A 13,939-nucleotide genomic window follows, 5' to 3' on the forward strand; every position below is an offset into this window, starting at 1 on the left:
TAAACTTCCTTAGAATGCTTATGCTCTGCTAGTACCAGTTTTCTACAAACTGCCAAAAGAATTTGTAGCAACCATAAGTTTTTGCAATTTAATGTTGCTTTCGACAAATATATTTTTCAGCCTGAGCTGTCTTATCAGTAAAGCATTTAAAGTTTAGAAACTTACTTTTAGACAGTACTAAAATGTGAAAGGCTGCTAAGTGAGCCAATGCTTTGACGTTCTGACGTTTAGCAGAAATAAACTCACTTGTAACTTATTTTTTTATTTTCAAGGAAGCCATGTTATGATACATTAATAAAAGTTCTAAAACACCAAATAGCTCATTTTAAACAAAGAGTTCATGACTATGATCACAAATAATTTGTACAAAACACCTTACAAAATAAAATGAGGAGAGAGCTCACATAAATGTGACGGACATACTGAATTGGAGAAACACTACAAAAGCTTGCAGCACGATCTCAGTGAGGAAAAGAAACTCAAAATGCAGATGACACTGAAGATAACATCATAGGCAATATAGCATGGGAAGAACCCCAAGCTGGTCTAATCAGATTAAAAAGCCGCTGATTGCTGATACAGGTGGGATAATTAACAATGTTACGCAAAGCTGACTGGGAAGCACCTCACAATAAGAACGTTCAGAGTACTTGGTACAAGTTCTAAAAGCCTCTGCAAATACACCTAAATTCTCTTAAACAATTTCAATTATCCAGAATGAGATTTTCACTCTGCAGCGGAGTGTGCGCTGATATGAAACTTCCTGGCAGATTAAAACTGTGTGCCCGACCGAGACTCGAACTCGGGACCTTTGCCTTTCGCGGGCAAGTGCTCTACCAACTGAGCTACCGAAGCACGACTCACGCCCGGTACTCACAGCTTTACTTCTGCCAGTACCTCGTCTCCTACCTTCCAAACTTTACAGAAGCTCTCCTGCGAACCTTGCAGAACTAGCACCCCTGAAAGAAAGGATATTGCGGAGACATGGCTTAGCCACAGCCTGGGGGATGTTTCCAGAATGAGATTTTCACTCTGCAGCGGAGTGTGCGCTGATATGAAACTTCCTGGCAGATTAAAACTGTGTGCCCGACCGCTGCAGAGTGAAAATCTCATTCTGGAAACATCCCCCAGGCTGTGGCTAAGCCATGTCTCCGCAATATCCTTTCTTTCAGGGGTGCTAGTTCTGCAAGGTTCGCAGGAGAGCTTCTGTAAAGTTTGGAAGGTAGGAGACGAGGTACTGGCAGAAGTAAAGCTGTGAGTACCGGGCGTGAGTCGTGCTTCGGTAGCTCAGTTGGTAGAGCACTTGCCCGCGAAAGGCAAAGGTCCCGAGTTCGAGTCTCGGTCGGGCACACAGTTTCAATTTCAATTATAATACCATAAGATAAGGCCTACAATAAACAGGCAAGATGTTAGACAAGATTGCTGCCTGTTACCAGTCTTATTTGTCTAGTGCTTAATTAATATTCTGCCCTTCACTGAAGGCCAAGGTTGTCATTGTCTCTTCAAAGATAATTTATGTACAGTAATCCATCTACTGCTTAACACAGTGGATGCAAAACTTCTGTGAAATCTCAAAAACTGAAACCGAAGTTATAGCCTCTAAGCTAACTGAAATTATACGAGCAAATATATGCTTAGATGGCAAATGTGTAGAGCAAATATCAAACTTGAATTACCTAGGCTGCAAAATATCACATGTTAATGTGACTGTGACATTGAGAGGAAGTTGGTTAGTTTCTCACGGATATACGGCACATCATAACCAGAGAGTAAATAATTTCAATACTGCCAAAAATAACTTTACCAGATTTTTGAATGGGGAATGACTGGCTACCAAACCAAGTTATTGAATACCAACTGATAGGCAAAAAATGCTCAGGAAATCCAAGGAAGAGGTACAGCGATATGACTGGAAAAAGCACATATGTTTAACCTGGGAAAGATGATGGTAAACAATCAGTCAGTGTACTATAATAGTATATTTAGTCACATAGGTTCAAAAGTCAGAAGTTTTTCTACTTCCAGTAGAAATGAAGAGAAACACCCGGTACTGACATCACAACTGTGGTGAAACACATCTTCGTAAAATCAAACAAAACTATCAACTGTGTGCTCCTGGCTATATAGCTGAGACGTTATTTCTATTCTATCCTCAATATTTTGATGACTGACCAAGTCTTCTTCTTCTTCTTCTTCTTCAGGAGCTTAGAGTTTTTCTGTTATTGTGCATACAATGGAAACAACATTACTGCATACCAGGAAGTACACCATTAATCAATCATGCCAAGAAACCCTGAGAGATCAAAGCAAAGCTATGTTATCTTGACAAGGCAGGTCCCATTAATTAATTAGAAGTACTATGTTTTGTTCTAATTTACATTTGCAAGCCAAGGCTAGACTTCACTTACATAATTTTTTTCAGTTATTCAAGTCCATGGTACATTTTATTAGTATCTTAATATTTATAATAAGGGAATGACACTATAAATAATAATGTAAGGTGTTGTGTTTGAACGGTGTAATAGAATCAGCTGTCAGTCTCAGTTCTGTGTCATTTACACACTGCCTCACCGAACACACAACGCTAGTCTGTGGTATGCGTTCATACACAGAAATCTGACAGGACTCTATGTATCAATATGTTCTTAAATGTGGTATGCTTCAGTTGTTGTATGTGTTGATATGTAATGTTTTGCATAAAATTGCTTATCATTTGTTCTCTTTATTCATATTTCAAAGATTCTGATGATGCCTTAGACTGGAACGTGTGAACTTGTATGACATACATAAATAAAAGTGTTCAAGATCCAAGATGGAACATTGTATTAACGAACATATCATACGACACTGTCAACTTTTTACAAATATGTTTTCACATCAAGTATCCTATCACCTTCACCTGTAGGTGAGTAGAGTATCAGAGAGGTCTCAACAGACAGTTATGCAGTGCTCATACTCATATTCTTGACTGAATTTAAAGTGGGGAGGGGGGGGGGAGGGGAGGGAGGGTACAGGAAGTGTGGAACAGAGGAAGTTGATCTACCCTGCATAGTGTGCCATGATAAGAAAAGTGGGATGGATGGAATAAATTCAGCCTTGCCTGTCTAGCCTCACCAACGAAAGTTAAAAAACATTTGAGAACATAACTGATATTTCTGTAGTCTCAGAGCTAAATGAGTATCACACCAGGTGTTCTGAAGAATCTAAATGATTGGAAAAAATTCTGGAAAAGGTTACACCAGTGAAATAAGAGACAAGAAATTCAGTCATGACATTTGGGTTGTCACTAGCTGACAATCTGTATAATAGGGTTACAAACTCCCAATAAATATACTTGGAAATCACCAGAAAAGCTGCTCTTCAGTGAAAAGCTCACAGGAATTTTTAAACAAGAAAATGCTCTTGCATTTATTATAAAAAAACACACATAAAAACTGTTAGAAAGATGATGGAGTGGCAGGAGGGGGAAATAAAGCTCTTAGTTTCCACACTTCCTCAAGTGCCTATAGGTGGTTCTGGAATTTTGCCTCCTTAAGGTAAGTACAGGCCAGCCATACTGTCTCTTAATAGTTTTCTCGAATGAATTTTTCTTTTGACACAAAACATAAAACTTTTTCATTGTTACGTACAGAAGTGGAAGAAGAGATATCTTTCAATATCATCTGCACTCCAGATTTTGTTGCATAGAATTAAACCAGTACCCTAGCCTTGATTCTTTTTAAAGAATCAAACTCCTATGCATAAAACAGTTTCAAATGTCTGATTCTTTGCAAATGAGTTAATGTTGTTGATTTTGTATCTCCTAAACTGTGAGTCATACAATGATACAATCCTGTAGATCGATTTAGTGGTATACATGGATACTGTCTACAAAACATGTTGTGAATGGAGTTAACAGTAAAGAAGTAATAAAGTAAAACATCATGGTTGGTTCTGAAGTCTGAAAATGTAGTAAGCGATAAACTTTTTTCGTTTCATGATTCTGTATGGTGTGTCAGAAAGAGAAAGTTTCAAAAAGGTTTGAAATTTTGTGCAAAGTTTGTTAAAAGAAACTAATTGTTCTCATTCTCATATACTGGATGAATATAGTCTGGGTAAATTGCACGCTGTTAACTGCACAAACTCCAGGCATATAAAAAGTTTTGAACTTTAATACCTGATTTGTTGTGTTAAATCTTCAATGGAACATTATACCCTTACTGAATAGAATATGACAACGTTTTAAATTTTCTGATTCTATCACTAATTATACAGAAAGCTCAAGGTCAAAATTCTGTTGCCCCTAGAAGCTATTAGATAGGCTACCAACAAGTAGCAGATTCAGAAGGATGTAGGTTGCAGTAAGTACTGGGAGATGAAGGAGCTTGCACAGGATAGAGTAGCATGGAGAGCTGCATCAAACCAGTCTCAGGACTGAAGACAACAACAACAACAACAACAACAACAACAGCCACCAACAGGCGGGACCAGTGGATCATTTTAGCCATTTGGTAATATAGACAGATGTCAACTTCTTTCCCTGAAATTATCTGGTATGGAAAAGCACTGATATTGCTGTCGAAGAGTACTGGCTGTTCTCATAAGGAACACAGGATGTCAGCTGTACCACCACCACCACCAGAGCAGCAGCAGTAGCAGCCACTGCTGCTGTTTGATATCCACTGCTGGATTCCTCTGGACTTCTCCACGCAGTGTGGTCATTGTCTATATGCATTTTGTTCCTGCCAGTATTTGATTGTTGATCAGACATTTCCAATACATCATTTTCTTTGTGTTTTCTTATTTGTTTCAACCCACCCCAGAATTTCCTTGGCTATATGCATCATACATATACAAAAGTCTCAACACCATAACTATCACAATTTTTATTGATTTTAATTTGGCTTTAAACTCAAAGCAACTAGAGCTATCAACAAAGTGTGGGTATTTTAGTTATTTCACTTGCTTGACTTTGCCGCCATGAAATATCTTAAGTTCATCCCTAGCATCATTTCTCCAATATTATGGTATTTTGGTAATGTTATTTTTCCTGCATCTAGTTCTGGATGCCTATCTTTCACATCCCTAGCATCATTTCTCCCATATTATGGTATTTTTGTAACATTACTTTTCCTGCTGCTACTGCTGGATGCCTATCTTTCACTTTGCACTGAAACCAGTTATATTTTGTATGTGTTAAGCAAGAAGAGTTAGAGTAAAATGTTCCCTTGCCAGACTGGTCACTATAGACTGAACACTATCGCAGCTGGACAAGACTTGCAAGTCATTTAGACGTGGTCTATTCAATGAAACATTTAGCATTTACCTTAAGTCATTTTAAGGAAACAATGGACGACTTAAATCTGGATGGGTGAAGAGGGATTTGAACCCATCCAAATGCAAATTCAAAGCATTAACTTCATCACCTTGCTTAATAAATGACCAAGGAAGGCACTTTAAAAATTTTATTAGCATCACTGAGGATTAACGGGAAGCTTCTTTTCAAATACACGGAACAACAGTATGTCAACATCAAAGTAACATCACAAAAACAAAATGGTATGATCCAATTCTTTGTCAAAGGATCCCAACAACCAGTGTTTTCCACAGTTTCTTTTCTTATCTACCATCAATAAACCAGACAATAAGTTTGGAAGGTAGGAGACAAGGTACTGGCAGAAGTAAAGCTGTGAGGACGGGGTTGAGTCGTGCTTGGGTAGCTCAGATGGTAGAGCACTTGCCCGCGAAAGGCAAAGGTCCCAAGTTCGAGTCTCGGTCCGGCACACAGTTTTAATCTGCCAGGAAGTTTCATATTCACACACACTCCGCTGCAGAGTGGAAATCGCATTCTGAATATGATTCCTGTAACTGACCATAACAAAGACAAATTTTGAAAATCACATAACACAGTGAAAGACAAAGCAAAAGTTCAAAAAGTAAGTAAGTTTAGGATTTAATGTTCTGTAAATGACAATGTCATTAGATATTGAGAAAATGATCTCATTTGGAAAGCAAACTGCCCCTCAAAGGAACCATTCTAGTGTCCGCCTCAAGCAATTCAGGGAAACCACAGAAAACCTAAATCTGCCCTACTGAATTAGAACCCAGTATGCTAACCACTTCACCCTTTCCCCATCTTCAAATTACAATACGGATTCAGCTTCAATGTATAAGAAGTTTCATCACAACACACACTGTGTTGATGAATGAAAGACTCAGTCTCAATATAGCACACTGTTGCTTCTTGGTTCATATGCCTGCCCCCAAATCCAGTTGATAAACTTTTCTCTCATTTCTTCGTGCTTACAGTAAAAACCATTTGTACAAAATCAGTTCTGTGGTAGTCACCTCAATATTGACTATAGTAGTGGTCAGCAACTTCATTTCAATTCCTCAATTGGACCTCTTTTCAGAGCAGGATCAGCAAATCATCTTCCAAATTAAAGCAGCTATGTTCTTCTCCACAATATAAAGTTATGCAACTGTATATAAAATGCAATAATCAGCTTTCAAGGCAAGCAAGTTTAATTTTGTTGCATATGAAAGTGATTTAGTCATTGAACGAGACTGAATGGCAACTGAAAATATAAACCAAGTCTTTAAGTAGAAAGCTTTTGTGTGATCGCAACTGCACAAAAAAGAAATTGTATGTACACACACACACACACACACACACACACACACACACACACACACACACACACACACACCAATTGCAGCAGAATGCCCATTAAAATAACAGAACAGCTACTTAAATCTGCAGCTTTGAAATCTTCATTTCATGCATAAATACATGGAAAGTGTTTAAAAAGTCTGATAGCAGTACTGATTTGTAGTGTATACCTGAAATAATATAGGTAACTGCCTTCATTGCTTCATGGTAAGATACCAAAAGTTTTATAAAAATAGAGTTACCCTCCGCAGCAATAGTCTGAAAAAACCACCGTTTAGCTAACAAAATATCAGTCATGATCAACTAATGCATGCTGCGAAGGATTCTAACTTACTTATTCAGTCTGAATGCATTATCTGCATGTGTCACGGTAAATCAATACTGCAGCCAGAGATTACACAGCCAGTACACTTAGCATCTACATATAATATTTCATCTACTTTGCACCTCATGTAGCAAGTTACTACCATCAGCATTAAGAACATGCAACGAAATGTCCTCTTTTGTTGCCCTGTTGTGTCCTTGATTGGAAGTTAACTTACTGGCATATCCTCGTTGAAACAGTTCATGAAGGTCAGGATACGCACTCCGAAGAACCATTATAATGCCAAAAACATTTTTCATAATAAATATGGATGCATTCTTATTATAATTAACCCATATGTAAATCCGTATAGCTAAGAATGGTATATCAATTAGGCAAAGATGCAAAACATTATACAAAACATTAAGTGGCAAGAACAAACGTACGTGATTCATATCAGACAAGCTTAATTTGTAAAGAGCAAGAGCAGGTAAAAAGAAATTAAATGAGCACACTATAAGAACTGAGTTTTCTAATGTGTAAGTCAGTATCATTTTAGTTTCGTTTACCAACAGCAGTGCCAACAGATTAACTGTGTCCAGTATTTCGATACCTGTTTTCCACCCAACAGAAGTGACATAAAGATAACGAGGAGACTGGCGAGTGGACCAATTATGCCCTTCAGCAAGTAAAATGAAGATTATTCCTGATAATGCAATTGTTATCTGTAATGCTTGGTTGCCCAAGAAGTCATCTGCCTTCAGATGATCAGGTATACCTGACTTGAATATTACTGCTACTTTACTGAAATGAAATGTGCTATAAATTATCCACGAAACATAACTTAAAGGCATGATGCCAAGTTTAGATGTGGGAAACTTACGGTGTAAAATACGTTTTGGCGACAGGAAAAAAGTATCTGTATCAAAATCGCTTTTCACTTTTGTCAGGTACTGGTAAGAAACAGTTAATGTTCCAGCAAAAATAAAAAGACTAGCAATATCTGCAATGAACCAAAAGTATGGTGTGACATGATGCTTCGAGTGCTTAATAATGTAATAATTGAGAATTGTTCCTTGAAGAATCAGTATCGTGATTAGAAACACAGCATCCAAGATGTGAAAAATCATTCGTCTCGGAACTGAGCAGCACGAAGCTTCCGATGGAACAGCCATGTTCTATACAATTCAGTAGCACTTCAAACAGATTTTATACTATAGTCTTCAGCAATGCAGGAAAGTATTACTCCTTTGTTCTCTTGCCACCAGCCAGTTGAGTGACAATGAATTTTGCCTGAAAAACACAGAAGAGAAATACGTACATTAAACCCGAGAGATGATCAAGAGTGTAATTAATTTCAAGATATCAGCAGAGGGGAAGATTGGCAACAAACTTTAAAAAATGCAAAACATCATTTTGCCAGGTGTTCAAAGTGTAACTACTGTTCATAGTAGACTCCAGCAAGAAAAACTTAGGTCAACCTGATCATCAAAATGTCTGGTAATAGCCATATGTGGAGGTATGTGTATAGTCAGCACATCACTCCTGAACAATTTCAAGCTGTGAACTTCATTTACTCGTTCTCTGGGTCTGAAGTAAGAAAGAGATGCTCCCATGGGCCTCACCACTCTTTGGTGAGTACATACTTTGCTACCATGGGGCCCCAGCCTTTGCAGCACTACTACTACTACTACTACTACTACTTCTTTCTGTGCTGCAAACCTACACTTCGACTACCTCTTACCTCCTCTGACTTTCCGTCGGATGTCATTTTTGTACATGGTTCACGATTTTAGTCTCTCTTTCTAGTTTCAGACCCAGTGCTATCTTCATCTTCTGTTAACGATTATATGGTCCCCATTATTGGATTTGACCTGTCACCTTTCCCAAATTTTACAGAATTGCATGTCACCCAGGGAATGTTGCCCACTGTGATGTGCGATCCGCCTCCTTGCCCTTCCAAGCTGGTACCCTTCCTTCCTGTTGTCATAGTACACCCAAAACCCAGCATGGTAGCCATTCTGTTGTGGGGGGAGGGGTGGGGGGTGGGGGGGCTTAAATACCTGCACGATAGTAGCCACTAACCACACAGGGATCGCACTGTTGGTGCCTGTGCTGCACACTCCCCATGTATGCCATGGAGTATGTACTCGACATGACTGGGGCACAGGGACTCCCAGCAACTGATTACTGGCCAGATAGCCATTGCTGTAGCTGGGTGGCACCCACGAGCAGAGCCCCCATTCAGAGTGGGTGTCACCATGGCAGATAGTTTGCACATGAAGCGACTTAAACTTTCTTCTGCTGGTGGTCACGTGACCCAAGCAGTGTCTTCAAATGGAAAGGCCTCATACAATACAACAATGTACGATCCCAATGCGTTTGCCTCTTTTGCCACGCCATGGGAGGAACATAGGACTGGATGACAAGGAGCAAAATCCTCCTCGCAATACCTGGTTTATACCAGGACCAATGGGGACACCTTTTAGGTCACAAAGCCTTTATTTTTCAGGGTGTATACGACACAGGAAAACCAGGAGATCCGGGAAAAACCCGGGAATTTTTTCATCCGGGAGAAAACCGGGAAAAACCCGGAATTTTTTAGAATTCCGGAACTTTTTCATTGTTTTTGTTCTCAGTTAAATTTTTTAATTTTGACTGGTAAGAACCGATACTCTAACAAAGGATATTACTGTATCCCGCCACTGCAGAATAATACTGCAGCAATAAAACATGAACGAGAGAAAAAACGAAAATAAAAGTTAAACTGCAAAGGAAATGCGCCATATACAACAACAACAAAACACAGTGCTCATAAAAGCGTCTGCCAACAGGAAAATATGTCAAAGGCTTTAGGAAGACTATGCAATGCTTCGTAACAACAAATTGCCTCCAATGAGCGTGACGTCACAACTGTTTACATTAGATTCGTTTTAGCAGTTACGAGCGGGATCATGGTATATGCAGTTGAGTAGTAGCTTCTCCCGCTTCTGGCTACAGAAATGTGGCTGTTGGCTGTGTAAGCAGTCGCAGCAAGCAGCTAGATGCTACTGGGAAATATTTTACTGGAGCGCCCAAGCTGCCAGATTCATGCATGCGCAGCAGGCCCAGATCTGGGGTGGGGGTGGGGGGGGGGGGCAAATTCATATTCTTGAGGGAAAAAACCTTGTATCACAAAGCGCCTAGCATCCAGCGCACGTTAGTCTATCGATTATTAATATGAATTTGAAACGCATCCCTGTCGGTTTTTGAACATTTCCGAACAGATTCTAAGTTGATTTCTGAATGAATCTTAAGTTGATTTGTGAATGCGTGCAGAGTGTTCATGATGTCTCTGTCAGAAACAAACTTTCCTACAGACAAAAGGGGCTATACGAGCTGAGCGGAGTAAGGCCAAACGGATGAATGCCAACTGCTGTCTGATTGTGTGGTTGATTGGGTTTGCGAATGATAACCGTTGTTATAATTACTAGCGAAATCCATAGATTCAGACTACCGGAGAGGAAATAAATGAATAACAGGTAAGAAAGATTACGTATTAAAATGGCTATGAGCACTATGGGACTTAACATCTGAGGTCATCAGTCCCCTAGAACTTAGAACTACTTAAACCTAGCTAATCTAAGAACATCACACACACATCCATGCACGAGGCAGGATTTGAACCTGCGACCGTAGCAGTCGCGCAGTTTCACACTGAAGCGCCTAGAACCACTCTGCCACTGCGGTTGGCGATTATGTATTACCTTCTCGGTGTATCCAAGAAAATGAAATTTTGACAGAAAATTTTTGGCCATATCGCTATACTAGTAAGGGCCAGTTGTACAGTCCCCGGCTAGCAGCCGCTTTGAGTTCCATTCTGGAAGTAGCACGGAAAACGCGTTGTACGAACGCGTAACAACCCCTAACCGGAGAATAATCGCGGGATAACTAAACTGGTGATTCTGGCAGAGTTAGTGAAGTTAACCGGCAAATAAGCTTTGACACTGACAGGAATAGTTACAGAATTAGTGATAACAAGAAAAAAAAATGGTTCAAATGGCTTTGAGCACTATGGGACTTTACTTCTCATGTCATCAGTCCCCTAGAAGTTGTTGTTGTTGTTGTTGTTGTTGTTGTTGTGGTCTTCAGTCCTGAGACTGGTTTGATGCAGCTCTACATGCTACCCTATCCTGTGCAAGCTTCTTCATCTCCCAGTACTTACTGCAACCCGCATCCTTCTGAATCTGCTTAGTGTATTCATCTCTTGGTCTCCCTCTACGATTTTTATCCTCCACACTGCCCTCCAATGCTAAATTTGTGATCCCTTGATGCCTCAGAACATGTCCTACTAACCGGTCCCTTCTTTTTGTCAATTTGTCCACATACTCCTCTTCTCCCCAATTCTAATCAATACTTCATCATTAGTGATGTGATCTACCCATCTAATCTTCAGCATTCTTCTGTAGCACCACATATCGAAAGCTTCTATTCTCTTCTTGTCCAAACTATTTACTGTCCATGTTTCACTTCCATACATGGCTACACTCCATACAAATACTTTCAGAAACGACTTCCTAACACTTAAATCTATACTCGATGTTAACAAATTTCTCTTCTTCAGAAACGCTTTCCTTGCCATTGCCAGTCTACATTTTATATCTTCTCTACTTTGACCATCATCAGTTATTTTGCTCCCCAAATAGCTAAACTCCTTTACTACTTTAAGTGTCTCATTTCCTAATCTAATTCCCTCAGAATCACCTGACTTAATTCTACTACATTCCATTATCCTCGTTTTGCTTTTGTTGATGTTCATCTTATATCATCCTTTCAAGACACTGTCCATTCCGTTCAACTGCTCTTCCAAGTCCTTTGCTGTCTCTGATATAATTACAATGTCATCGGCGAACCTCAAAGTTTTTATTTCTTCTCCATGGATTTTAATACCTACTCCGAATTTTTCTTTTGTTTCCTTTACTGCTTGCTCAATATACAGATTGAATAACATCGGGGAGAAGCTACAACCCTGTCTCACTCCCTTCCCAACCACTGCTTCCCTTTCCTGCCCCTCGACTCTTATAACTGCCATCTGGTTTCTGTACAAATTGTAAATAGCCTTTTGCTCCCTGTTTTTTAACCCTGCCACCTTTAGAATTTCAAAGAGAGTATTCCAGTCAACATTGTCAAAAGCTTTCTCTAAGTCTACAAATGCTAGAAACGTAGGTTTGCCTTTCCTTAATCTTTCTTCTAAGATAAGTCATAAGGTCAGTATTGCCTCACGTGTTCCAATATTTCTACGGAATCCAAACTGATCTTCCCCGAGGTCGGCTTCTACCAGTTTTTCCATTCGTCAAAATAATTCGCGTTAGTATTTTGCAGCTGTGACTTATTAGACTCATAGTTCGGTAATTTTCACATCTGTCAACACCTGCTTTCTTTGGGATTGGAATTATTATATTCTTCTTGAAGTCTGAGGGTATTTCGCCTGTCTTATACATCTTGCTCACCAGATGGTAGAGTTTTGTCAGGACTGGCTCTCCCAAGGCCATCAGTAGTCCTAATGGAATGTTGTCTACTCCCGGGGCCTTGTTTCGACTCAGGTCTTTCAGTGCTCTGTCAAACTCTTCACGCAGTATCGTATCTCCCATTTCATCTTCATCTACATCCTCTTCCATTTCCCCTAGAACTTAGAACTATTTAAACCTAACTAACCTAAGGACATCACACACATCCATGCCCGAGGCAGGATTCGAACCTGCGACTGTAGCGGTTTCGCGGTTCCAGACTGTAGTGCCTAGAACCGCTCGGCCACCGCGGCCGGCCTGATAACCAGACTCTTTGTTAGAGCAAGGAAGGAGGAGAAATGGGGACATCACACAAACTATGGAACAATATGACAATTCCAAGTTTCTATAAAAATTTCGTACTACTACTTTTCGATCTCATGCTTGAGAAACTGGAGTGTATGAATGAAGTGTGAAACTATTTCCTAAAGTAAAGCTTTTGCTTGTAGTAGGCCTAATAGGCAATTGATATTGGTACTTTGTGAATTATATTCTGTCGTTATAAATGACCGTTTGTGCCAAAATAGTCTCGTTTATTTGGTGTGTGTTACGATTGTTGCAGTATTAGAAGGGCCTATTTTGTTTTATCTAGAAAAGAGTGACAAAATAGACGTAATAAGATCGAGAAATAACACCTGGCTTGTGCCCTATTTGTATTAACAGCTTTTTCAGTATTAGACGACATTTCAATTTTTCATGTAGCAAAACATTTGACGAACTTTGATGATGTAACAGATTCTTTCGCAGAAACGAAAGCACGCCATGTAAAGCTGTAGCAAGATTAGAGAGAAAAGGTTCTTGGAGCTAAGGATTGAAGAAATGTCTTGCTTGTCTCGTGTCTTTACTGGTTTTACGTATCCTATATTTAATTTTATGTCACACAAAGCAGCAAGTTGTTAGCTGATAGGGAATAAAGAGTACACATTTTCTGAAGAGTTCTTTTTTTTATTTTCTAAATAGAGGGAAAGGGTGTCAAACCGGCCGACTGTAAGCATGAGAGGCACCACAGGACATTTTAATTTCCACTGTCCTGAATATGGTTTGATGGCATCCATTGCAAAATATACACGTTTCAATTCCACAGAGCGAAATACCATGACGTGCGATAGGGGAATGCTGTGTGAAGAGGTGTGGCACTGCGCTTTGGCACACTTACGACCAAGTAACATGTCTTACATTTCCTCGAACACACATGTTTTATGCATTATACTCTTCAGAAAGATTTGCGCTACAAAATGAATATATTTTTGAAAATTCGCTTTTTTTTCTAATTGACGTCCTGTCTGAAACGCTCGAGGGAGTGGCCGGGTATTGCCCCAGTTCGGAAATATCGTAGATCCGGGGCTGACGTGCAGAGCAGTCTGAGTTATAGTGGGGAAGTGGATAGTCTCCACGTGACCCATGTTTACATTTACTGATTTTGCTGTTTCCTCTTCA

General features: G+C 39.6%; 1 protein-coding gene across 4 annotated transcripts in view; it reads right to left on the reverse strand.

Moving 5' to 3' along the window:
• LOC126201612 (transmembrane protein 121B-like) overlaps window positions 1-13,939 on the reverse strand; it is a 34,966-nt gene that overhangs the window by 4,669 nt on the left and 16,358 nt on the right. For 3 of the 4 annotated variants that reach the window (XM_049936800.1, XM_049936799.1, XM_049936798.1), the window contains one exon: window positions 6,803-8,249. The exons of the other annotated variant lie outside the window; for it this stretch is intronic. In XM_049936800.1, coding sequence (XP_049792757.1) covers window positions 7,085-8,131 — 1,047 coding nt within the window. In that variant the 5' untranslated portion in view covers window positions 8,132-8,249 and the 3' untranslated portion in view covers window positions 6,803-7,084. Of the gene's footprint in view, window positions 1-6,802; window positions 8,250-13,939 lie in introns of those variants that run through there. 4 annotated transcript variants of the gene reach the window in all.

Source organism: Schistocerca nitens, chromosome 1, assembly GCF_023898315.1.
Source record: "Schistocerca nitens isolate TAMUIC-IGC-003100 chromosome 1, iqSchNite1.1, whole genome shotgun sequence".
Classification (NCBI taxonomy): domain Eukaryota; kingdom Metazoa; phylum Arthropoda; class Insecta; order Orthoptera; family Acrididae; genus Schistocerca; species Schistocerca nitens.